The sequence below is a fragment of the Streptopelia decaocto genome (assembly GCF_964273445.1).
Source record: "Streptopelia decaocto genome assembly, chromosome: 1".
NCBI lineage: Eukaryota > Metazoa > Chordata > Aves > Columbiformes > Columbidae > Streptopelia > Streptopelia decaocto.
This window is the reverse complement of record NC_138663.1, coordinates 64,458,641-64,484,223: the sequence shown is the minus strand read 5'-3', so window position 1 is coordinate 64,484,223 and position 25,583 is coordinate 64,458,641. Positions and strand designations below refer to the sequence as shown.

Below are 25,583 nucleotides of genomic sequence, written 5' to 3'. Positions count from 1 at the left end.
TCCACCAGACCACTTCCAGTGTCTGGCTCAGAATCCATGTCTCATCACTCCACAGCTGCCAGCAAACATCTGTGAAATCCAATGACTGTGTCCCATTTCCTCTCCAGGAGGATCTCCAGAGGGGATGGCAACCTAGCAGTTGCCACCAGTTATTCCATAAGGGCAAGAGACAAAGCTCTTTGCAGTGGATCTAAAGGTTATAAATCTGTTGATATAACAACATAATACAAAATCTTAATTTCAGTTGACTTTGCACCTCTGTAATGTTCTTTTAACATAACCACATATACGATATACACATAGGAATAATTACTCAGAATTGAAATGTGACCATCTGTAGCGAGAAATGAAACATCTGCTTTACAGCAACAGTACATGACATTTTACAACAGGAAGAGAGGATTATGGCATCTGAGCAGAGCAATGTGGGTAATTAAGATAGTAATGTGTAATCCTGCAAACTGGAACTTGACCAAGGATCTCAGGAGTCACCACTCCCTTGCAGAAGTTGTTGCACAATATCTATAACAACTAAATGAAACGCAACTCTCATTAGTGTAAAGAAAATCCAGAATAAATTAATGCCCTAATTATTCAAAAAATTTTACCAACTTACAGATAACTTTTCAAAGTATTTTGCAATTTTGCTTATCATTCTAGTGACAGCATGACTCCAGATTCACGCCTGTGCCTCAGAGACACAAGTTTCCAGTAGCATAATTAACTACACAGCCATCTTCGCTGCTTATAGTGCTCAGCAGGACCATGCAGCCACACGGCGCTCCAGGGATTTTAATGGCACTCCACCCAGCTGCAGCATCCTGTGCAGACATGCTCGTTCTGAAGCTGAGTTCTAAATTTGCCACTGGATAGTGACAAGGCTCATAAGAGCAATGTATCCCTTCTGGCTAAAGTGTTCTGGCAGCCCGAAAAGCAAATGTAAAGCAAATCACAGAGGCAACAAAACAATACTATAAAAGCCACATACTACAGGCAGACAATATTGGCTCATTGCAGGTAAAGGGATACTGCCCAGGACAGTTTTTTAAAAATTTGTTTTGAAAAAGGTATTTTTGAGATGAGCAGAAACTTGATATTGTTTAAAAATATATCAACCATTTTTTAAAAACGTGAACGTTGTCTCTGACTGTTGGAAATCCAAGTAACTGAGTCACCACATAAATAAAACCAACCTCTTACAGAAAATCAAAAACGACCACTGTGGGGTGACTGTCCAAGTTCAGAGAAACAGAAAAAGCAAACGCAAAAAAAGATAAACAGTAAATTCAATTTTCAATTAAGATTTTCTGCAATACAATTATTTTTTAAGTGACAGTGTCCCTTTAAGTAAAGATTATTTTGCTTTTCTTAAAGCCACTATTAGTGATTTGGATGGGATTGCTGGGTCTACAGAGGCATTAGGAGGAGAAGCAGGAGGAGGGAGAGGTGTAGTGGAAATAGCATTAAATAGGGATAAGGGTCTGTTAAGTGTAATTCAGCATCAACCCTTTTACAGCTCCTACTCTACACACATACACGTATGGGCCAGCCCTGATGGACATCACTAGGAAGAGGGTTTAAAAGTCTCTCTGCAGAAGATACCCCAGGAAGAATGCCAAAGGGACTCAACAGCGAATGATGCACAGGGCTAGCAGAGGACTATCACATCAGAATTAGCACAGGGGAACCAGGCAACAAATTAATTCTATGAAGGAGAGAAGTTTTCCATTTTGAAACTTGATTTTAGGTGGATATTCTGAACTCAGGTGCACGTTCTTCAATAAAAGCCTATTGTGCCAGGACAATTTGGAGTCATTCCCAGCAGACAGCTACAGATAGACACTCTGTAGGAGAACCTCCCTCTTGAGAAAAAGTGACAGGTAAAAGCCTGGGCAAGATGATGTTTGAAGAATCAAATGCAGAACACAGTGAAATCAGGGGAAGGCTTCTAGTGATGTGTCTTCGGTCAGGCCTAGGACATGTGGATCTTCCACTCTGCGGAGCTGGACTGTAATGTACGCCCTCAGCAAAATCACAGCTTAGATCAAGCAACTTTATTTTCTTAAAGACAAATGAAATGAGACTCTCAGATGAGAAGACAACCAAGTGGAGTATGGATCTGCTGACAGATGTGTTCATTTTGTAACAGAGTGATTAAAATAGCAAAGGGAATGTTAATCTTCAAGATGGGCAAATGCTAAACAAATGCCTTTTGGAACCCCAAAGTTATCCACCTACTAAGGGATTCAGCAAGCAACAGTAGTTACAGAAATGCAGAACCACGCTGCAGAGTAATGACCAGATTATAATTGCTTGTGAAAAAAAGAGCTAAACACTGTAATATGTGCTTAGCACTAAATGAGATATTACAAAAAAGAACAAAACCAAAACAACAACAACAACAGAAAAACCCAACTCAAAACCTAGCAAGAAGCTTATTAGCTGTGTAATAATGCAAACTGGGCTGACTGGAAAATCTAACAGCAGATTCCAGCAAAAATGACTGGAACTCTTAACAGAAGATTCTCTCCCAACCTTACGGTAAGACAAAACAAGAAAGAAGGAAGTATCTGTAATCTACATTTTTTTCCAAAGTCCCTTGAGGGAGCACTTTGTTTTTGTTAGATCATCAACACACTCTGGCTTTTTTGGAAGAAGTAAACAAGCCACAGGAGGGGAAGAGGGAGGCAATGGCATGACTAATCCTCTTGGGAGCTGGTTAGTTCTGCCGTCCCCTTCATGTTAAAATATTTTCCTAAAGAGGATTTTGATGGTAGAGCTGGACTTCGCAGAGAAGCAAAAAACAGAACAGCCTTCCACTGCTAGCAAGGGAAGGTGGCTAGAGTGAAACCCGTAAGTAAATTTGGAAATAACCAGCACTGTGGAAAATAGAAGAGGGAGCCTCACACGTGGTTTGCGGAGCCTGCCAGGATCTCTTCTTCCTGAGCTGGAAAAGGGGTTCTGCTATAGCCAGACAGGTGCAAGGGCTGTTTCTTCTTGTTTGTGAGCCAAGGATGGGAGAAGTAGGTGAAGGGAGGGGTGGGGAGGAGTGTCAGCAGGGTTAGTGTCAGCAGGAGGTTCAGCTATACATACCACCCAGATGCAAGTCGATGAGGTCACTGTAATAAGACTCTCCCCAATAGTCTACAACAAGGAATTGGTGGAGACAGAGTTATTGCATCAGATATCCACCCTAGCCCCACACAATCAAAGCAATATATGAGAAAGAGACATATAGACAGAAACAAAACAAAAAAAAAGGCAAACAAGAAACATGCCGCTATACATGTGGGCACATATATACATATATATAAAAATTACGTCTCTTTCTCTGTATATATACATATATGTACACACACACACAAATATATCACAAACATTTATATTGGGAAGATGAGAAAATTCCCAGCAGGCAGGCAAGGACTTCCAAGGGGAAATAAAAACAAAATTAAGAAGTCTGCACAGAGACACTTCACCTACTTCAGTCTGCACCAGTACCTGGCACTGACGTCTTCCCTGTTCTTGCTGAGAAAAGCAGAACTAATCTTGTTGCTGCCATGCTGAGCAATATGTCAGAAGGAAACAGTGTCACTTCTTACGTCAGCTTCAGGGAAGGTGCAAAGGTTGATTTCTTGGAGGAGAGTCAGTGGAGGATGCATGCATATGGTGTATCGGTGGAAGGCGCTGACACGAATGGCACTACAGCAAAGTGTAGGGAACGTGAGGGAAAGTGTGGGTACGTGTGTTTCTGCTAATGCAGTATCAACGCCAGAAAAGAACCTGCACAGACAGGAATGTGCAGAAGAGACATGTACATCCACAGCTGCTAGAGACAGGTACACCACGAGTCCAGCGCTGTGTCGTGTCTCTGTGGGGAAGGGACAGATGGGAGTCCTGAGAGCACTGTTTCTCTCTGCATATTATTCTCTGGATGTAAAGAGATGGCTCTTAAATTTTTCAGTGTTGATCTGCCAGTAGGAGACGTTTTCCCAGCTCTTAAAAACAACTATCAAAGTTTATGCTAGAGGATGATAAGGTGGGGGGAAAGGTTCCAGGGATTTCTGATTTGACATATTTTTAAGTTAATAAGTGAAAAAATGAAACATCCACACAGGAAATCAAAGTCATAAAAGTATGTCCAAACAGGCGAATGCACTATAATATGAAGCACTGTTACATTAATAGCAATCCCATTCAAGGTGTCTCTTGGGACACCACAGAAAAATGGGAAAATTCTTCATTGAGATTATGTTTTAACTTTGCAGTGAAATACCATGATGCAAAAAAAAGGAGATGAGGTGGGGGGAAAGGAAGAAAAGGGATAACAAAAGACTAGACCACCTGTATATAACAAACTTGACATCTGAAATAGAGCCTACGTTGTCACTTGAAACAGAGCTTACATGCCAAATCTTTCATTCTTGTTATGAATGCAACTATCAAAGGCTGAGATTTTCATAGATAATCACAGAGAATATATTAAGGCAATTAAGTAATCACGGGGTGTGAGATCATTTTCTGAATCAAAATTGAAATATTAGATTGAGCATTCAGCTTTTAAAAGAATAAAAGACCAACTGAGCCTTGCCTGAGGCTGAGGCATTTTAAAAAAGGAAAAGACAAGGAGGTAGCCAAGAAGGTGCAATTATTTTGTCAAAATTAAAGTTAACAATGACCTCCAAAATGTTTCTGAGTCTGATTGATTGAATAGATAGTATCATTATATAAACATTCCAACTTGAAAACTATCAGATAATGACTGAAATTCCCAGAAAGAACCCTGAGGTATGTGCACCTATTGCTAGGATCTAAATTAACTGTAATCTCTCAGGAAGACAGCAGGGCATCACCCTGAAGAATTTATTGACAGTCTTCTTGATATAAGTCACTTGGCAAGAAGATATTAAAGATGAAATGGGAAACAGAAGCAAAATTATTCTAAGTAAACAAATTCTTACCTATAGTACTGGTTTTTGTTCTTACCAGTCTAACTGAAAATCACTTTTTTCTAAAAATGGAAAGAGGTCCAGAGGTCAGAGATCTGAGGAATTAAAGTTCTTGGAAGACCTCTACAAAAGCAAAATCTGAAATTCTTCACAACCAGGAAAGATGACTAACAGACAACATGCTAAAATGCGATAAATGACATAGAGATGTAGTTCAGATGGTCTTGTGAGTCTTTTTCTACAACAGAAAAAGAAAATAATCATTACAAAGTAAAGAATTCTGTTTCCTCCGTCAGGATTTTCATGTATTTAGTAGCAGGAAACTACTATTATACTATCTAAAACTTCATATTTAAATGCCTAAGTCAGCAAGTGATTTGTTCTTTCCCTACAGAGGGGGAAGCTGAATAATCCCCTCATTATGGAGCCTAATATGTTCTCCTAGAACTGTTAATACCAGTCGCTGTCTATGGGACGGCCGTTACTTCAGTCCTGCATCACAATCCTTCTCTATTTATGTGGACATGGTATGTGCACAGGAGGCACACCTCCCATCCTCCCTCATTTCTTCCCCTTGTACAAGCTTATTAAAAGGAAAAGATATTTTTGTTTCAGGTGACAACACCACTTTACACACTGCGCTTCCCTTGTTTAACTTTTGGTTACATGGTTTCATTAGTGGAGGGGCCCCTCAGAGACAAGAGCATGACATCACATGACAAGAAAATTATACTGGACTCCTGAATAATGAATGGATATTTGAGACAGAAATTATTTGTACATATGGAATTTGATGTCTCGGATTTTAAAAAATAAGAAGAAATTTATTTTATTGAACACATACGTAAAATGTCCATGCAAGTGTGGCTAGAGAGGTGAAGGATGGAATTCATACTCTTGTGTTTCAGTCAACACAGGTTAGAACATGCTTCCCCTTGTTCCCACCCTCCGACCCCACAACATAATGTGTTTCTTGTTAATCCCTGAAATCACTTGAAGAGGTGAGGCTGGTGAATTCTTTATGACATAGTCACACTTCTGTAACTATAACATAACAAAGCATACCCTAGAGACTTCCTGAAGAAAAGATATTCACTTTGTAAAGAAAGAGTGACGAACAATTCCGTAATTCTGCTAGGAAATTCACAAATATACAAGCTCATCTAAGATTCCATTTTGGGAGAACTAGGAATAAGAAATTAGTTTAATTCTGCAGTTGTTCACGTAAAATAGCAATTCTTACTCTTGGTCATGTTCTCTGCATGTTTTTTAGGCATTTTTCCATCATTTTTCAATGAGAGAACTTCATATCATAAAAAATGTTCTCTCTTGTGTTGACATGTCTTACGTGAAAGTCATTTAGCAGCTGAGTAAACAAGACGGATTTCCAGATGAAAATAAGAAAAAGGAAAAGAACAATTAGAAATGAGAGAGGTGGTTTTACTAAGTGCAGTAACTGGCAGGGCAGAGAATAGAGTGGGCCCACACAGAAATACAAAGCATAAGGAAGGAGGCACTACCACAAAGAGGTTTTTGCACAAGGCTAATTTTTGAACCAACAAATGAAAAAGCCAGTCAGATCACAAAACCAAAGTCCTCGAGATTGGTCTCCACACTTGTAGTACCTATTTGCTTTGGTAACCACTCAGTCCTGCCCTCACGGAGCATCAAACGTACCTAACCCAGGCTGAGCAGTAATTGGTCCCAACACACGTTTCCTCTGGTGACCTTCACTGCTTAATCAAGTTCCATCTTCGCAGGCAGAGCGATCGCTCCTCAATCCAAGCAACAAACCAAAATATTTTCCAAACACCTGTCCAACTATGACCATTTCCGATCTCTGATTTTTGTAATCAGGGACATAATCCTGGGCCTGTCAGGTATACACACACTGCATTTGCCTGTTGGATATTTGACTCCTTGCAATCAAGGATTATTTTTTCCAGAACATTATGCTACTATCAGAATTATCTGAAACAAGTACTCCTCCACTCTTGCGCTTTGCCAGATCAGATGATATTCATTTAATTTAATTTCAAGTACACATAACTTTCCTTTAACAGCTTGACATGGATACCTTTCAGAACACGTGTGCATTTCTGTTCTGCACAACTTTCTTGGAAGTAGCCAGTGTGCTGGGCTGTGCAGTGAGGAAGATGTTCTGTGATGGTCCCTTGCAAGGACACTACCTTGATAATCCGACACAATAGAGAAAGCACACACAGTTTCACAATTACTTCCTTAACACACAGACAGAGTTCTCTTACTGTGGCAGTTTTTTGTGAATTGCAGCTAGGAAACCCCTGCAATTTTCTAGCTGTAATATCCAGTTATGTGCAAAAATGGTCAGTCACCATTATTCATAGTTTGAGGATTATCTCCTAAGCCTGAGGCAAAGACAAGTGAACTGAGTCTCTGCCATAGGGAAGTCCCAGTATTAGAAGAAACACAGGAACCACAAAGGCCTCAAAAAGACAGTAGGAAGGGGAGAATGGATTCACATTGGACTCTGTTTCTAGGCTCTAACAGTCTAATTGCCTCTAAAATCCAAGCAGCTATGGACTACTGCACAGGCACTTGATAAGAACACATTAAAAAGCAAACCAAGTTTTGATGGATACCTGCTTCTCCCCGAAGGGCCTTCTCCACAGCGACCCCTCTCTCCTCAAGTTGCCTCTGCTTCTCTTCCACTTGTTCAAGCTGCCGCTGGATGATCTGTTCAGAGAAGAATGGAGGAGAACCTCACCAACAGCAATTCTCCTGCTCTGTCTGCAGCATTCATCCAGCACTAAATGACTTCAGTCAAATCGGCCTTTTGAAAAACAAGTATCTGTATTCAACAATACACTGCTTCAAAATCGAGCATCACAGCCCCTCCAGCGGCAACATCCTTCCCACCCCCCTGCATTCTACCCCTCGTTTTTGCAGACACCGTGATACTCCCCTTTTTGCTACAACTCCAATCACCTTCGTAAATGCTGAAGTGAAAGGTGATGCTATTCAGTCAGCTGAGCCTGTACTTTGAGTTTTAAACAAATCCCATCACCTATAAATTATGCCAGCAGTTTTCCAACAGGTTCTCTGGTCATGTAAGGTTAATTTGGTAACACTTCACCCAGCAACATAATCTAGCAAAGCAATGATAGGTGCATCTTCATTATCTGACTATCGCTGTTCCATTCAGTGCACAATGCTTCACTCTTCTGCAGCTAGAAAGGTGTTACGGTCATTATTTTTCCCACTGGAAAACTGTCATGATAGGTTTCAGCCATTCTTCCCACATCTGTGACACAATGTAAAATTTGAAAAGAGAGAGTACGAGCACAGACAACCACGTAGAAACAGAGGGAAGTTGTGTCTCTGGATCCTCTTCTGACATGCACAGAGGAATGTCAGGATCGTGGTGCTTTCACATAGTTAACGATCTGCCATGACAAGAAGACTGTGAGACAGTACCTGAGCTCTGTGTAACCTCTTTAGCTCCTCTTGTTTGGCTTGTCTACGAGCAGCCTTCTGTACTCGCCGGGTCAGCTTGGCATTCAGTTCCTCTTCTGTATAGGCTCTCTAAAAGAAGGTAAAACAGGAGTAGATTTCATTTGGATGCTCAGAAGTATGGGGGGAGGGATGACCATCTTCTCCTCCAAAATCTCAGAAGGGAGGTATTTTGTCTTTGCCATGGCCCTGTCAAAAGTCAAGCTTCTGTAGGCAAAGGTGTTCACAGTGCAGTGAGCAACAATTTCAGGGTCAAATCAGGAGTGAAGAAGCATAAAAGCCAACTGCAAAGCTGTGATTTTATATAATGTCCCACCCCATCTTCCACTGCTATATGAAACCTCTCTCCAAAAATCAAATAAAATCTATATCCTATTTCTCAACAGATTTAGCCAAATGGATTTAGTTAAATCAATGAGTACCACATAGAGGGGTAACCTTGATTTCATTTTAAAAGAGGGTAAATGCATATCTACATTAATAGATACAGCAGTATAAGCAAAGAAATTATTATAGACTAGGGTCATTTTATTGGTATTCCCCTTTCTCTATTTTGTTCTGGAGCAAGAACATCCATAGTTGGCTGTTACACTGGTATAATCGGTAGAGACTACCTGTGTAAATTTCTGCAACTTTTCTATGAATCAAGAAGGCAAAAAGACGTTTGAAAGCAGAATGACACTCTGGTGTGAGATGGGAAATCCCATCTCAAGAGCAACCCCACAAAACTGGCTGGTGTAAAACAGAGCAAGCAACTCCTAAACTACAACTAGAATATTGCAACACCAGAAGCCATCCAAAAGGAGAAAGGCTATGTTTATAGAAATAGAAACATATTTCCTCCTCTTATTTTCTTTCAGTGAAACTAGTTTTAAAACAAGTAAGTCTTTTTAACATTTTTGAAATGGGGTTTAATATCTTATCACATATACTAGTTGGTTGTATTGTAGTCTAGGAAGGCTTCCTCTCATAGACTGTTAAGAGTGCCGAAGAAACTTCACAAAGGTATTAAATGAACTACAGTAAAGAAGAGAACTCTCTTCCCATATACATGTACGTAGGCTTTAAGGGACAGCTGTGAACAGATGTCTTCCACTTCTGGAAAGAGATCTTCTCCATGGTCAGTCAACTTCAAGGACAAAATGTTAAGACAGACCACTCTGAAATCTACTTTATCTAGTTATTGTACTGCCACATTGGTCAGTCTACCTCTGGTTTATTGTTCTTGGTAGAAGAGAGTTTAAGGTAATATCACATCTCTGTTAAAAATCCCTCAGATAGGTGGCTAGCAAGCACCATTGTTAAAGCTCCAAGAAGTAAACACCTTACTCTTTTCTTTTTTTTCTTCTTTTTTTAACACAAAATCCACAATTATAACCAAAACAGAAGGCAAAGTGATAAAGCGTGTGACTTTCCTATCCCATGTAACACTGTTGTGACTGTGAAGACAGGACAATAAGAATTTCAGAAACCAGCAACATTCCTGAAATAGAAATGCAACTTCTGGCTTTATTTTGGCTTGACACAGTTTCACTACAAATTCAGTGAACTCAGCAATTTTGAAGGATGCTGATTAAAGTGTGACAATTCACTTGAACTCATATTCTCAGTATTAAAAAAAAAAAATATGCATCCATATTAAATTGCCTTGAAAATCAATTTGTTCTGAAGCTTAAAGATCATCCACATCACTGTACAGAAATGCACTGCTGTGCACTGATAGTCACATGCATTCTAACCAGACAGACAATGCGGAGCTTAATGCATTTTTGGTCAACAACCTCTACAAAGAATTTGCTGCCCATGTCTGCTAACATCTCACGCATGCACAGTCAACGTTTGTGATGTTAGTGCACATGTGATGGGGAGCTATGGATAAAATGGGTTAATACAGGGACATGCAATGCAACAATGGCCAACTAGTGGGAATGGAGATACTACCTTTGACGAATATGATCTCTTGAATGCCAAGGCGTGTGGTACATAAATCGACTTTAAAGGGGGAATGGTAAAGGAAAAAAAATAAAAAACATACAAAATGAAGCAAAATCAGTTCAACATTGAAAACAGATGCACATTAATAAAACAAAGCTGGTTTTAAATGAAACATAAAAGTCTGCAAATGCTGAACATGACCCAGACTGGTGAAGCACAATGGAACGTCTGTCTGAAAAAACAAGTTTCTAGCACTCTCCTGAAGGCAAATGGCTTTGGTGGCCTCTTTGAAGATACAGTCAACTTGTCCTTTACCTACCTATGGTTTTAAACTTCACTGAGCAAGTACATGTATATACACATACAAAATTCTGGCTTAGGATTTGGAATAATGGCTTATTCAGAGGCATGTTTGGTCTGAACCGGCTCAGCGAACCATGTATTACTCTGTCACACAACTCTCCGTTTACAATCTGATTTACAACATCTCCTAGGAGTTGTGTTTATTTAATGGGTTTAAACTATCTCTACTTCATAGAAATGATCATTTGCACTTAACTAACATAATAAATCTTTCTCACTGCTTTGTGACAGGAGAAACACCAGATGGGTTCAGAGCGGGTGATGTGCCCTACAGTAATGGAATCTCCCTGTCTACAACGAGAGCCTCCAGAGAGCTGGAGGAGATAAAATTATGATAAAAAAAGGGATGAGGAGAAAAGGGATGAGGAGAAAAGGAATGAGGAGAAAAGGGATGAGGAGAAAAGGGATGAGGAGAAAAGGGATGAGGAGAAAAGGGATGAGGAGAAAAGGGATGAGGAAAGGAAGGACAAATCACTACCTTCTCTATCCAGGGACATTCTGCATTACCTTGTACCTGAAAGTAAGGAAAGTAAACTAAAGTGTTTATTATAAGAGATGTAAATTTCAGAGGCCATTGTGCCATTCTGGGCAAACAGCCAGCATTTTGCATTTTCACATTCAATTAAGTAAACACAGTGACAAATGAAAAGCCACAGAACAGCTTCAGGATGTATGCAAAGTTCAGTATAAAGCAAGCTACCTGCCATCGTAAAACACACATCTAATCACAATACCACAGTTGTACAGGAACAACAACAAAAACACTCACAATGACACACACAATGAGGCCCACAGGGCATTTACATTAGGAATTCTTTACAAGATACTTCTCTTGAAAGATACTACATTAAACAACACTGAATTAATACACCGCTGATCACAAAGAACAGGCTAAACAGAGCAAGCTGTCTGGGAAGCAAGCTCACTACAGTTACCAAAAAAGCAGCACAAGCAGAATTTCAGTTGAGAGAGGGGTTCACATAAAAGTTATGTAGCACACAGGAAGTCAACTCTTGCTCATAGTAAGGAGCACGTAGTTTGCAACTTAATAAACATAACCCCCATCCCAAATCAGCACAAAGTCAGTTCTGACATCTCGAAGTTCAGCTATATTTCTTTTGACAGCAAAGCAGTTCAGTATTTGCATGTACGTTCTACATCCTTGGACAGGATGCGATAAAACTAGGTAAGTGGAGTTCTCAGATTCATTTCCTCTAAATAAATTAATTCTCAAAACTACTCTTTAGAAAATAGGTAGATGCTGAAAAAGAAATTCTTAATGTAACTTCAGCAACAGCAAAATGGAGAAAATGAGACACCACCACTGTAGCCTTGACAGAGCTGGTGAGACGTTTTCAGTATTAGGATTCCAGACATCTGTCACTGTCACCTGTCCCCTCCAATGCTCAGTGATGAGATTTTTTTTTTTTTCTGCAAAAGCTATTCTAAATCAAAGTAGTTTAGCACAGAAACAAAAAAAGTGACCATCAAGGCGCACCTGAAAACAAGCATGGACCTAACTGAAGCCCTCCTTCCTCCTGAAGGAGCTTAAAAAGGCAGAGCAGTAACTCTGTAACTCTTATCTGAACCCCCTGTATTGCATTTCTGCCCTCTGCTAGCCACAGGTACCTCGTTCTTCTGCATCTCTTGGAAAATGCAGAATTTCTCATGAAACGCCTTGAGGGCATGCAAGGAGGAATGGGAGGGGGAGAGAAAAAAAGGGAACAAAATAAAACCAAAATAATCTTCCTCTTCGAAAAGATCTAGATCAAGTAGGGAGAGAAATTAAAAGAGAGAAGTAAAATGCAGAAAATTCCTACTTCAGCAACTCCTTCCACCATCCTTAAATTCATTAGTTATTCTATTTGTTTTTCCACTATATATATATATATATAGAAGGCATTTCCTGTGACACTTTAATCTGCAGTACTTCCACAGCTTTGGCATCTGAGCCAAGTATCAACTAGATCCTGCCATTGGAGAGCGATTTGGGCACACTGGATGACACAGACCACTGGTGTCCGTGACCACTGCCCTCTCAGATGGCTTCTTCTTCCCACGTGTGTTTAACATGTGGAGCCACCAGGAAGGGGCAGTAGGAACACATTTTTTTCATTCTTCAGTACCAGAAGGGCCTTAGTGTTCTGTAGGGTCAATGATCTCTCTACTTATTCCTCCAAACCAAACAGAGCTTAGAAGCCCTCGGGAATGAAAGAAGGGCTCTTCCCCATTCCAATGATTGAGCTGTTCCTTATATTTTTCACCTATTTTTGCAGTAAGTGCCATACTAATATTGAAATATTTTAAAAGCAACTAACTTTGGCACTTGGCTCTCACCATATATTTTCCACATTTAAATATGTGCAAATAAACTAAATGTATTTTTCTCTCTGGGCTTTTATGGAGACCCACTGGCAGAGACCAGACCACACAGGAATGAGAACACCAGGCTAACAACAACCCCTATCTACTGGCATTTCATTTGGGGTTCACTACTATGGATTTCAGCTTCACAGCTGTTATCTGCACACACAGACATATGGAAATACTCAGCAACAACCAAGAAGTCCTTGAAGAAAACAGGGTCAAAATGGAAGGAATGGTTCATCTTTTCCCCAAAAAGAGAAGTTACTGATTCAGACTGTACACATTCTCTTCTCCCAGTAAAAATAAGCAAACCTGCATGAGCTGCAAAACTGCAACCTGTAGCTTACCTCTTAGTTGAAGATCTGGCTTGACTATGTTCTTGATGTATGCAAAAGTACATTCCTGTCTGTAGTTTGCTTGGAATTCTACCACTTCAATCTATCAAAGAGGCTGGTAAAACAATATCCTAAAATCGGACCCTGACAAAAAGTGAGAACTATCTCATTGTTATCTTTTTGCCAATACCATTAGAGCCAGTGAAATTTACTCTTCTGGCATTAAATGTCTGTTTTCTGTAGATCATTGGCATGCTCACAACTGGGACAAGATTCACTATTCTGACTGTGATATTTGTTGTAATGTAACGTCACAGGGAGACAACTATCCTTCATATAATAACAGTAGGGAGTAGCTTGCAATTATGAAAACAACCTATTTCAGACAGAACAGTCAGCCAACTTACAGGAAAGCCTGTTCCATGAAAGAACTAGTAAAAACAACAAAATTAATCATCCACATTTCTGATGTGTTTCTCTGCGCCTGTGATCTGCATGATGCTAGAATCACCTAAAATGAATTGCCCATCTGCCTACCTGCTTGGATTTCTGGGAGGAACGTTCCAGAATATCATCACTGGAGAGGTCAGAGTCCTCTGAGAAACTCAGGTGTTGACGGAGTTGCAAATCTGAGAAGCCGGGAATAAAACAGGGAAGTTAGAGAAGTGTTAACTATTCTTTCTGTAAACATTTCAGAACTCAGGTGATAAGTTGTTTGATTGAACTTCAAAAATACTTCATCCTTATATGCCAGTCTCAGATGCTTCACCTGGAATTAGAGTGATCAGAGAAGCACCACTTCACAAAATGATCAATATTAGTTAGAAGCTTCATTCCAAGAGAGCATCACTTTCCGCAAACATTGTTAAAAATAATGGTCATGATTCTCCCTTTGTGCTGTATCAATGCTCTTACAAGAGATACAGCAGATGACAGCAGCTGGCACTGTTTTGGCTACTTGTGCAAGGCCAGAGAAATGTAACATGCTCGCTTGCAATCACATTTATGGCTGATTTATTTACAGTTTCACGAGTTGCCATTAAACATCTCTGCCTGCTTTTGCTGGCATGTGAGAGATTTAAACGAGGCCACAGAAACCGCACTTCGCAGACCAGCAGACAGTTGCCAGATCACTGAGAACACAGGAATGACTGCGTCTCTGCAGTCTCCTGCATGCATGGAGCCAGGTTGAAAGAAAGAAAACAGACCGCCCAAGGAAAATATGAGGATCAGATTTAAAACAGAGATGAAATGTCACAAACAACTGATTCCAGCAAATAGTGCTTATTTCTCAAATCAGTCTAAGGCAGAAAGCAGATGTGCCTTGTACATATAAAGAGTGAGGCGTCTACTTAAGGATCCATTCTTTCAGTGGCATATCAAGTAATTATGTCAATACACAAACATACAATTCTGGCACTTACCCGGATCTGCCCATTTAACACTGGGGAACAGTGTCACTCAGCACCGCAGCTGAATGACAAAGTAAGCCAAACTTACTTGCAAGGACACCTAGCTGTAGGAAAAGTACCCAGTGCAGCAGCACACATCTATTTTACCTGCAGCTGTAATCAACGGAGAAGCCTTGTGCTTGCCAGAATCCACAGTGGCACTACTGGAGGGAGTACTTGGGCAGGATTTGTCATCAGTCTTCTTCTTTTTGTCCTTCTTATACCCAGAGAAAACAGACTTCCATAATGATTTAGGCTTTGTTCCTTCCTCTGTCCCACCACTAGATTTGTCAGAAAGTCTGCTGTCATTTTTGGATTTCTTCTCCTTCTTGTTTTTACGAGGAGAGAAAAGAGAAGTTCTTTTCTTACTCTTCCCACTGGAGCCTTCTGAAGAGGTGACAGACCCTTCAGGTCCAGCTACATCAGCAGCAGGAGTTGAGAACTTCTCACTAGCAGCTTCATGCTTTAGTGTGGATCCCTCTGCTAGTTTCAAGGCCAAATGCTTTGGAGAGTCATAAAACAACTCTTTGGTCTTCAAGGGCATAGAAGATGCCTTTCGTGCCCTCGTGGTCCCAGCAGCAGCAGCTGCAGCCATCTCCATATCTTTCATCTTATACAACTGTTTAGCCATGGCATCACGCAGTGCTTGGCTTTTGACAGACTTCTCTCTGGCTCTCATTCTTTCTTCAGCAAGCTCCTTCGCCTCCACAGAAATTTCAGGCAAGACTCTCTTCTTTTGGTTAACCTCTCCTTCCATTGAGGGTGGACCACCATTTTCTTTGACCAAGGGCAAAAGAAGTGGTTTCTCTGGCCTTGGCCTACTGGTAGGAGGTGTAAAGAACTTCTCATGAAGGCTTGAATCTTCTGTCCTGTCATCATACGTGTCCTCTACATCATCAGCAAAAGGAATCTCATCCACACTCTCTGCAAAAGACTTCCGCACATCATCTTTTTTGGCCTGGGTTGACTCTTTGGCAGCAGAGGTCAGCTCACGGCGTGAGGGAGCAGGTGGTGTTGATGCTGGTGTTGGAGGTGACCTGGCTTGAACCTCGTTCTGCCAGACTGCTTGATGCCTCTTTCTACGCAAAGTGGCTGGTTCTTCATTCTGAGGAGGTGGTGGTGGTGGACTTGATGGAGGAGTAAGCATGGTAGAGTCAGAAGTGTTGAAGCTCTGGCTAGCCATAGTTCTCATGTTAGATGAGCTCTCCTGAAGGCCAAGTCCAGAACTGCTGGATACATCTCCCCTTATTTCACTGGAACTCTTTAGCTCTTTTTCTGATGGAGATTTTGGAGTGAGCAGAGAAATCTGCTCGTTTTCTAACTTGGACAGTCCCTGTCTTCTTGGGGCAGGCTGGGGTTTCACGAGGTGAACCCTTTCATCCCCTGAAATGTTCTCGCTATTAAAGGCCTTTAGAGGAGTTGTCTCAAGGGCAGATACAGTGAAGTTCGTCTCTAAGCGTCTGGTTCTGTCTACTGGGGTGAGTCCTAAGCTCCTCCGGATTTCAGCGCTCTTCATCCAGAACTCTTCTACAAGATTACTCCGTTTCAGGGCTTCTTCTGCAGTAGTAGGGCTCCCCAGTTTTTCCACCTCACTATCCTGGCCCCTAAGGACCAGTTTGGCTAAAGGAGTAGACGTTAAGGCTGGGACAGGTTGGAAACACACTGGAGGCTCTGCTGGGGATGGAATGGATGTTTCAGCAGAAGGCAAAGGCTGGGAACAGATAGGTGTTTGAGCAGATGTTGGGGATGAAGCCAATGGTGATGCTGCTGGCTGAGACTCTGCTAGCGATGTAGGTACAATGGCTTCTGGTGATGCAGCCGGCTGGGATAACACAGGAGAGAGTGGCACCAAAGGGCTCTTAACTTTCCTGTCTTGGGGAGTTTCATCCTTTGGTCCTTCCTCAAGAAGGAAAGGCTCAGGAAAAAAGCGTGCCTCTGGAGATTTTATTGCACGGAGTACTCCAGCCAGTGGATCTTTTACATCCTACAAAAAATAAAAAAGGAAATATTAATAGTCACTGGGCACATTAGAATACTGTTATCTTTCTTTTTTTTTTTTCTTTTATCAAAGTCAGCAATAATGAAACCATCCAATCATCAAGACTAAAACAACCCACACGCAGCATCCCATTCACAGGTCTGGAACACCACTTAGGATTTTTCATCAGGTATGGTTCAGTTTTCTGTCCCATTGTATAAACCGTCCTTTGTAGATGACAAAGCAAATTTAATTTTTGGTAGAAAAAACACTAAACTGAATTCCAGAAACCGGTTTCTATACTTTCCTGCTCTCCTTTTGAATTTCCATCTCTGTATATTGTGGAGGTCCCTTATCTTGGACAGATTTGACGCAAGTCTCTCCAGTTCTCATCAAGACAGCATTTTCTGCTGGAAGGAGCTGTTGACACTCTCCAGGGCAGAGAGGCCCTGAAGAGGGATCTGGTCAAACTGGAGAACTGGGCAATCATCAACTGCATGAAGTTCAACATGGGCAAGTGCTGGATTTTGCACCTGGGACACAGCAGCCCTAGCTGTACATACAGACTGGGGGACAAGATGCTGGAGAACAGCTCCACAGAGAGGGATCTTGGTGTTCTGGTTGATGGCAAGTTGAACATGAGCCAACAGTGCCCTGGCAGCCAAAAGGCCCAACTGTGTCCTGGGTGCATCCAGCACAGCATTGCCAGCTGGGCAGGGAGGTGATTGTCCTGCTCTGCTCTGCACTGGTGCGGCCTCACCTGGAGCACCGGGTGCAGGTCTGGGCGCCACAAGATAAAAAAGATATAAAGCTACTGGAGAGTGTCCAGAAGAGAGCTATGAAGTTGGTGAAGGGTTTGGAGGGGAAGCCATATGAGAAGTGGCTGAAGTCACTGGGTTTGTTGAGCCTGGAGAAGACTGAAAAGAGACCTCATGGCGGCTACAGCTCCTCACAAGGGGAGGAGGTGCTGATCTCTTCTCTCTGGTGACCAATGACAGAACCCGAGGGAATGTCAGGAAGATGTGCCAGGGGAGGTTTAGATTGGATATTAGGAAAAGGTTCTTCTCCCAGGGGGTGCTGGAGCACTGGAACAGGCTCCCCAGGGAGGTGTCACGGCCCCAAGCCTGACAGTGTTCAAGAAGCATTTGGACAAACGTCCTCAGACACATGGTGTGAACTGTGGAGCTGTCATATGCAGGGACAGGAGTTGGACTCGGTGATCGCTGGGGTTTCCTTCCAACTCAGGATGTTCTGTGATTCTATGATCTTTTGCACCAGGTTTCTTTTGAATGTAGACAGTCTGGTTTAACTTGCACATGACCATTAGAGCATGAGCCTCTCTACCTGTGTGCTTATATGACACACATTAAACACACAAGTCTTGAGTACTGCATTTAGGCACTGTCCTGATACAAACAATAACTATGTCTAACAGAATCATTAGATGGTCCTAAAAAGAAAACCCCTTAATTTTAATAGGAAGCAAATGTCATCAATTGCTGTCAGCAAACCAGTCTTATCCCATAACGTGTTCATTGTAAAAGTAAACTGGTTCATGACAAAACTCTCTGGGATAAAGTCTAATGTTTTAGCAATTCCTTAAAAACAAACACTTGAGAGGAAAAAATTTGAACTGAACATTTTAAGGGTCGTGTACTTCTCGCTCTTACACACCAGTAGCTGGAAAGACCACAGTGTGCTCGCATGCTGACTCCAGGCCTGACAATAGGACAGTACATAATTTATGTCTCACTTCCTTAAGCTGAACTATGTTGTTACTCTGGAATAAATAAACACTGCTTTGGTTATTACTAAGTACTACAAATATAATTTTGAATTGCAACTGTACAGAATCTGCTTTTGGTACAGAAAAGATAGTCAAACCAGGATAAACAGGAAACACCTTACTTATGGCTCCCATCATGCATTATAGATATCTCTCATTAACTGCACTTTGAAATTAAAATATCCTATGTAATACTTTTTGGGGCTTTGTGATGGGAACTTGTGTGATTGTGACAGAGTCACTACACTCCCAAGACAGGAAAGATGGTACATTATTTCTTAAGTCTAAATGAAGTCAGATCTCATGAAGATCAACTAAAATTATAGAGACAGGGAAAAAAAGGAAGCCCACTGCTGTCAGTCCTTCATAGTTTATCCAGCAAACTGCTCTATTGAAAGTACAGGTAGTGAATGGAAAACTTCAAAGGTTCCCTTTCTTACCTCTGCTTGTTTTGCTTTGGGGCTCTCGGCTGGAGACAGGGGAAGAACACTTTCGCTAGACAACTGAATAGGGATGGATGGCTTGCACGGACCTAAGGAAAGCAAAAATGTTGCCAAAACACATGAGACCACTAACTTTCTATTTTTTTTTATGTTACACACAGCAAGTAGTGATGAATTTCTTGGCTTTTTACAAAGTCTAGATTGGACATCTTGGAACACAGATAAAAAAATTTAAATCTCAAAAATGGTACAAGCTTTTTAACGTTAAAACTTACATAAGAAAAAGCAGTTAGATGGGTTCTCAGGCTTTAGGAAGCTGTAACTAATGGATTCAGAACATTCTTCTCAAAATGTTAACGCAAGCACATACCTTGCCACTGGGAACAACGAGATGGTTCAAACCCAAGAGACTGTCTTCTCTTAAATCTAATAAATGTATAGACTGCCTCAAATGCAATTACAATCATTCCAACACTGGTGGCAAAGCTATTACCTTCTGTCACATTGCAAGAAGCACCTTCTGCTCCTTCATCTTCTTCATCCTCAGAGACTTCTAGATCTGGCTCTTCCGTGCGACCTTGATGTAAGCGAAACTCTGCTTCTGCATCAGATGGGATGTCATCTGATCCCACATGGGGTGGGAGGAAAAAAACAAGAAATCTTGGCTACAAGTCCACCAGGACATCTGTTTATCATTTAAAAATATTTCATAATCCTTCCTTTCTCTTCACATGGTGCTAATTGCTTTCACAACCTGAATACTTAAATGTTTCACTCCTTTTTGTGTGTGCTAATTAGAATAATTTAAACAGTAAATGATGGACTGTAGGTACAAATAACTAAATCAGTAACTGAAGTCATACCTTACTGGTTTTCTGGAAATGTTTCAATGTTTTCTGGCACATGCAGTTCATTTTACACTAGCAAGGGAAGATTTTTGGAATAATATTGTGGACTTTTCACAAATTTACTTCCATCTCAGTTATTCAGCAGGATTCGTACTGAATACAGACACAAGACCAAGCCCTCTAGTTAGTAAATGGTGAGAGGACATAAGAAATTTATTCTACAACCCATGGCATTAAGGGTCTTCTGTTTCTTTTTGTCCTTCACTCCTGGCTCCCTCTTGAGTATTTGAAACAAACCCCTACATCACTGAAAATCACATCAGGTTTAAGTACCCTCATCCAAAGTATTTTCTGCCAATACAATTCTGTTCAATTAAAAGGTTTAAATGGTGCACAGTGGTTCCCTACCGTCATCCAGCTCTGCACCCGTGTCTCCCTCTTCACCAGCCTGCCCTTCTGTGTCTGCAGGCTCTGTGCCCAGCTCGTCCTCACATGGAGCTAGAATATATTCAAATATTGAGAAAGAAAAGAAAAAAAAAAAATCGAAAAAACCACTATACAGTGAAAAGGTTCGACATTGAACTGTAACAACAGCTTATAGTGGAGATATTTATTAATTGCTGCTGAAACAAGAAATCCTGAAATGTGTCAGCTGGAAAGGCATCTAGGGTGATATGATACATCAAAAGTCTGTCAAATCAAGGAATGCTTGCCCTTGGCGAGTCTCCAAGGCACTTGCAGTGAAAGCAGCCGGGGCTTTTTTGAGCAACAGGCCTTGTGAAGAATTAAACAAGAAGGGGACTTCTGGACACCAAACCAGAACAAAGTTTACTCTTCTTCCAGGAAGATTATGTTTTCTTTACCACACCAGAACACTTACCACCACTTTATAGCATATGTGTATGAGGCAAAAATTGAAACCTTACGATGTACCACAACTGTTCATCTTGAAAATGAAACAGGTTTTTGAGGATGTAAGTCAGAGACAATGTCCAGCTCCAGGATGGATCATTATTATATCTGGAAACTGTTTAAACCTGTGCAGTTACAGCAGTCCTTAATAAAAAGGTCTAAGAAACCTGACATGCTTTACAAGTAACTAGGACACAAATTAACTGAGATACTTTTAAGTAAATAAAAAGATATATTCAAAACTATCTTTTCTGTTACAGATCATAATTTGATTTGCTGGATCAAAATAAAGAAAAGATTCTTGAATTCATAACTCAGAAAAGAGCATTTGACATTACTCCTTATGAGAGGATTTAATTTAGGAGGAGAGACAAGACCAAACTGTGTGGTATAAATTTCATTATTAAATGACATTTTAAAAGAAAGAAAAACTAAACCTTATGACACCTTGTCCCATTTCTAGTGCTTTGGATGATTTGCCTTTTTTTTTTTGTTAAGCATTTTCATAGGACATAATTTAAATACAAGAAACAAAGCAAGCACTTTCAGCTTTTCTTCCACCGTGGAGTTAATCAACTACATTTTTAGATTTGTGCAGTGAGTTAGCATCAATTCACATTCAACAACATGCGGACATTTAACTCTGTTGTATATCCTATTGCAAATGTGTACACAGTCAGCGTGTATCATTATGCACAACGTTTGCTAATTATACACATAGGATATGGTCCTATAATGATGACAACAGATATATTTGTCACCTTCTTGGTTGCACCTATACCAGTAAACTAAGCGGTGCAAGTCTCTGGACTTAAATGCATAGAGCGTCACACTGTCATATTTAGGAGGGCTTTGGGAAGGCTCCTGGCACGACTCCCAGCAGTTAATTCCCACGGTTGGGCTGGAGGTTGTTTCCAATAGACCAGGGGTGTCAAACTCATTTTCAGCGGGGGCCACATCAGCTTCACGGCTGCCTTCAGAGGGTCGAATCTGATGTTAGGACTGTATAAATGTAGGAGTAAGACCGTTTATACAGCCCTAACATCAGATTTGGCCCGACATCCCAGTTCGACATCCCTGCAATAGGCAGTCTGAACTCAGTCGCCTGGTTTTGGACAGCTAAAAAATTCAGCCATATGGGAGCGAATGGTGCCACGCCAGCTTTCTCCTGACTCAGGGTGTAGCCCCTGATCCTTCCGGTTGACTAGTGATGATGTGGCTTTTGGAACCATTTATATGCTAACGTTGCTAATTAAGAAAATCTCAAAACCAAATCAATCCTTCCTAAAACTGAGGTCTTGCAGCCCCTCCTCTTTCTCTAATACAGGTTTTTGCTTATTTTAAAACACGGCCTTCAGCGTGTGGTTTGTCTTCTTCCTTCGATTCGAGAATTTATCTTTTTCCATGCTCTTCTCCTCTGCCATATTAAGACAGACAAACATATGGGCTAGTTTATTTTCTGTCAGCTACTGTGAAAAGGGAGTTACATTTATGTGTGATAAAGCATTGGCCTATTCCCTTACGTCAGAGGCTTATAAAATCCAGAATCTTACAGATACCAGGCTTAGGAGACTGAATCATGTGGCAAAGGCTGGACTGCCCACAGGGGGCATTTACAAACCTACTTAATAAATGCAAACCGTGTTCCAACCTTATTGTTGCTTAGGTATGCAGTAGGTTATGTCATTTTGGAAAAATTAACATCATGGGATGGTTTTACGGTAGCAGCAGATGTGAGTAATCTTAATCAAAACTTGCAAAAATGTCACTCTGATGTAAGGAATATCAGATACCACTACATTTACGTGTCTTTCGATCCAGAAGCCATGAACTGGTATGACACACATAGGGAGTGTCGGAGAGAGAGGAGAAAATCAACTCTTTAATAGGTTGGTACACAAAATTCAACAGGAAATTACAGATGCACAAATAAGTAACAACTTGGTGCAAGGGCGGACCTCATTTTGAGGGACATGAAGAGCTTGCAGGTGGCTGGTTATATTATACACATACTGTGCATATACGTATATGCAGTTAGGATAAGGAGCAAGAGGCCAAAAGCTGTCACACAATAACTCAGAAGCTACACACTACAGCAGCCAGAAACTGGGATCAGCACTTGTTTCACACCAGCTAGCAGCTGTGAGCAGACTGTCTTGTGTGCAGACGTCTTGTAAACGCTGCTGCCTCGCCAAAGCAGCAGCAGAAGCAAAGTTTTATAGGCAAGCTAGCTCTTCTGCTGTGCCAAAGCAACCTAGCTGTAGATCAACTACCTAGCCATGAGCTGCTGCTGTTACACTGACTTAAATACCTTCACCGCTTTCCACAAATTTACTCCCTTATTCTAAACCCAGAATCTTCATGCTCATCAGTTTTGTAATGGAGCTTACAGGACCATATTAAAAAAAGCAGCTGAGGCTTTCCTAAATAACGTGAACCCCAAGTCAAAGGAGACACAACAGCCGTCGCTATTCCTAAGGATTACAGTTTCGACCTTATTCATCTTTCTTGTTTTCTACACCAGAAAACTAGAGTTTGCAGTAGCTACAGAGAACTGCAATTGCTTTAAGCACACTCTGTCACTTGATCTTCCAACTGTGAGAAAGCCCCTTGCTCTTTTAGTCAAGGAATTAAGGGAAGTATAACAGGTCCAAATCTTCAGCTTACAAAGCAAGTCGAAACACTCAGCTAAATTGCTCCTTCTACTTTACTGCACCCAAGATAACCTCTCTGTTTGGCCTGCCTTCAGAAGGGTTACAACAAATGTCGAATTCATGCAAGAACGGACTGTCTGAGCAAGGCGAGCATGCACACTGCCCCTTCCTCCCTCCCTCCATGTCCAGTCATGCAGTAGCGACAGGGCTGTAAGTTCCAGGGTTAAAGTACCAGCTCAGCTGCTGAAGGCATGGAGAAGAGACGGGCAGGGTTATTGTGCATTGGAATACATAGAACATCACCAAACTACCTCCAGGGACCGTCTCCAGCCACGCCTGTACCGCCTCATGGCGTACGGAGGGAAGGTCGGATGCTGAATTTAAAAAACAATAAATTGTAAGAAATCAAAATTAGACCATCAGTAAGCGTCTAAAACAGAAGAGTGTCAAAGGGAAATTTTTCAGTAGCAAATACAGGAATAAAAGATGTTAAACAACCAATTCCAGACTTGGGATTTAAATTGAGATAACACACAAATGTCAGGAGCCTAATCTTCCTTTAAGATCTGCAATGTTAGAGGAAATACAGACAGCACAGTGAGAAAAACACCACATCTGACCAGTGGATTGCTGCTGCAGTGCTCCACTTGAAACTCTGCAGAGCAGGGAAACTAACAGATGAAAGAGCTGAGCAACAAGAGAGGGGTGGTCATAACAGGCACCCCAGAACCTGTGCTGTCCAGCTGTGAACAGCAGCAGATGAAGAAGAGTGCCTGAAATAGAATGAGAGGGGCTTCTGCGTACTGCCACACTACCCCAGGCTTTCAAATCAAACCCTATTGCTGGTGATACTCTGATGGGCTCTCCAAACATCTCATATCACAGAATACAGCTCAACCAGAACAAACTTGTCTGCTGAACTCAAATTTTAAACTTATGGTGTATCTACAAGTGCTTAAAGTGACAAGCCTTTAAAAAAAAGAAACAAAACAAAACCTACTGATATGCTTGCACATAGCTGTACTGCATGACAGAGTAACTGAAGCAGCTAATATCTGTCAATCAGGATTGTCCTAGTTTGGCTCAGATTTAGGGGAAGGATATATTGCCCTGCTTCCCAAAGGAAGCTGGAAAGACCACAAAATCAACTTGGAAGGATCAACACAGGTTTTCCTTTCTTTTGCTGACAGCTGTACCAACACAGTATGGAAAAGTCAGAATTACAAAACACAAATCAAAAGATAAACTCTGAAACTGTAGTGCTACAGAGTTAACATTTTTTTACTGAGAGTTCTTAAACATTAAGCAACTAGTCTAGCAATACTGAATGTTACAGACAGTTGAACACAGCCTATTTCTGTAGTTGCAGTGGGATGGAAATACCCTTCTCTTATATGCAGAGAGCAGATTTCACAACAGAAAATCCCAGTGCATTCTACAAACCATAATTATAAGTGTAGCAAAACTGATCGTTAACTGTGTATCATGCTGGACTAGCATTCAGGAAAAAAAACAAAAACAAACCTCCAGAACTCAGAGGAAAAGATAATTATCTGGAATGGAACATGATCAGGCAATGTGAAGCCCTAGGCTTTTTAAATACAGATCAGTCATTAACTTAATCTGACATTTCCTGTAAAAGACAACCCCTTCCTACTGCATACTTACTCCCGCTACAATGCTGGCACAATGGTCACAGCCTTCAAGAGAAGACCACCACATATCAACTGCATGGTTAGCTTTTATTAAGCCTAGGCTTCTGCAAAGGTAAAGTGCCTATGACATACTTACCTTAAAACACACTGTAGTATAGTTTAGCATAAGGTCAGCAGGGACTGCTGAAAGGTGTTTACAAGAGAGTTAATTTTCTGCCATTCCCCCCTCCAGTTTTCCTTTAAGTAACTGGTAACTCAAAAATATATCTCACTTCAAAAAAACCCAGGTACACTGTCAAATCTTAAATACAGGGGGTCAAACCCACCACTGATCAGATTTACAAGCCCTTGTAACTCCATTATTCCCTGCTAATAGCAGAGGCAGTTACACAGCAGCTGAGAAATAACACAGATGCCA

The 25,583-nt window shown here is 41.1% G+C and overlaps 1 protein-coding gene across 17 annotated transcripts in view; it reads right to left on the bottom strand.

The window, feature by feature from the left end:
• Window positions 1-25,583, bottom strand: part of MICAL3 (microtubule associated monooxygenase, calponin and LIM domain containing 3) — a 163,674-nt gene that overhangs the window by 15,050 nt on the left and 123,041 nt on the right. For 12 of the 17 annotated variants that reach the window (XM_082043998.1, XM_082043988.1, XM_082044001.1 and 9 more), the window contains 9 exons: window positions 23,822-23,884; window positions 20,353-20,442; window positions 19,590-19,718; window positions 19,094-19,185; window positions 14,998-16,873; window positions 13,976-14,067; window positions 10,380-10,430; window positions 8,403-8,510; window positions 7,568-7,661 (listed from right to left, as the gene is read on the bottom strand). In XM_082043998.1, coding sequence (XP_081900124.1) covers window positions 7,568-7,661; window positions 8,403-8,510; window positions 10,380-10,430; window positions 13,976-14,067; window positions 14,998-16,873; window positions 19,094-19,185; window positions 19,590-19,718; window positions 20,353-20,442; window positions 23,822-23,884 — 2,595 coding nt within the window. Of the gene's footprint in view, window positions 1-3,093; window positions 3,145-7,567; window positions 7,662-8,402; window positions 8,511-10,379; window positions 10,431-13,975; window positions 14,068-14,997; window positions 16,874-19,093; window positions 19,186-19,589; window positions 19,719-20,352; window positions 20,443-23,821; window positions 23,885-25,583 lie in introns of all 17 variants that reach the window. The other 5 variants (XM_082043994.1, XM_082043999.1, XM_082043995.1 and 2 more) reach the window with 3 other exon arrangements.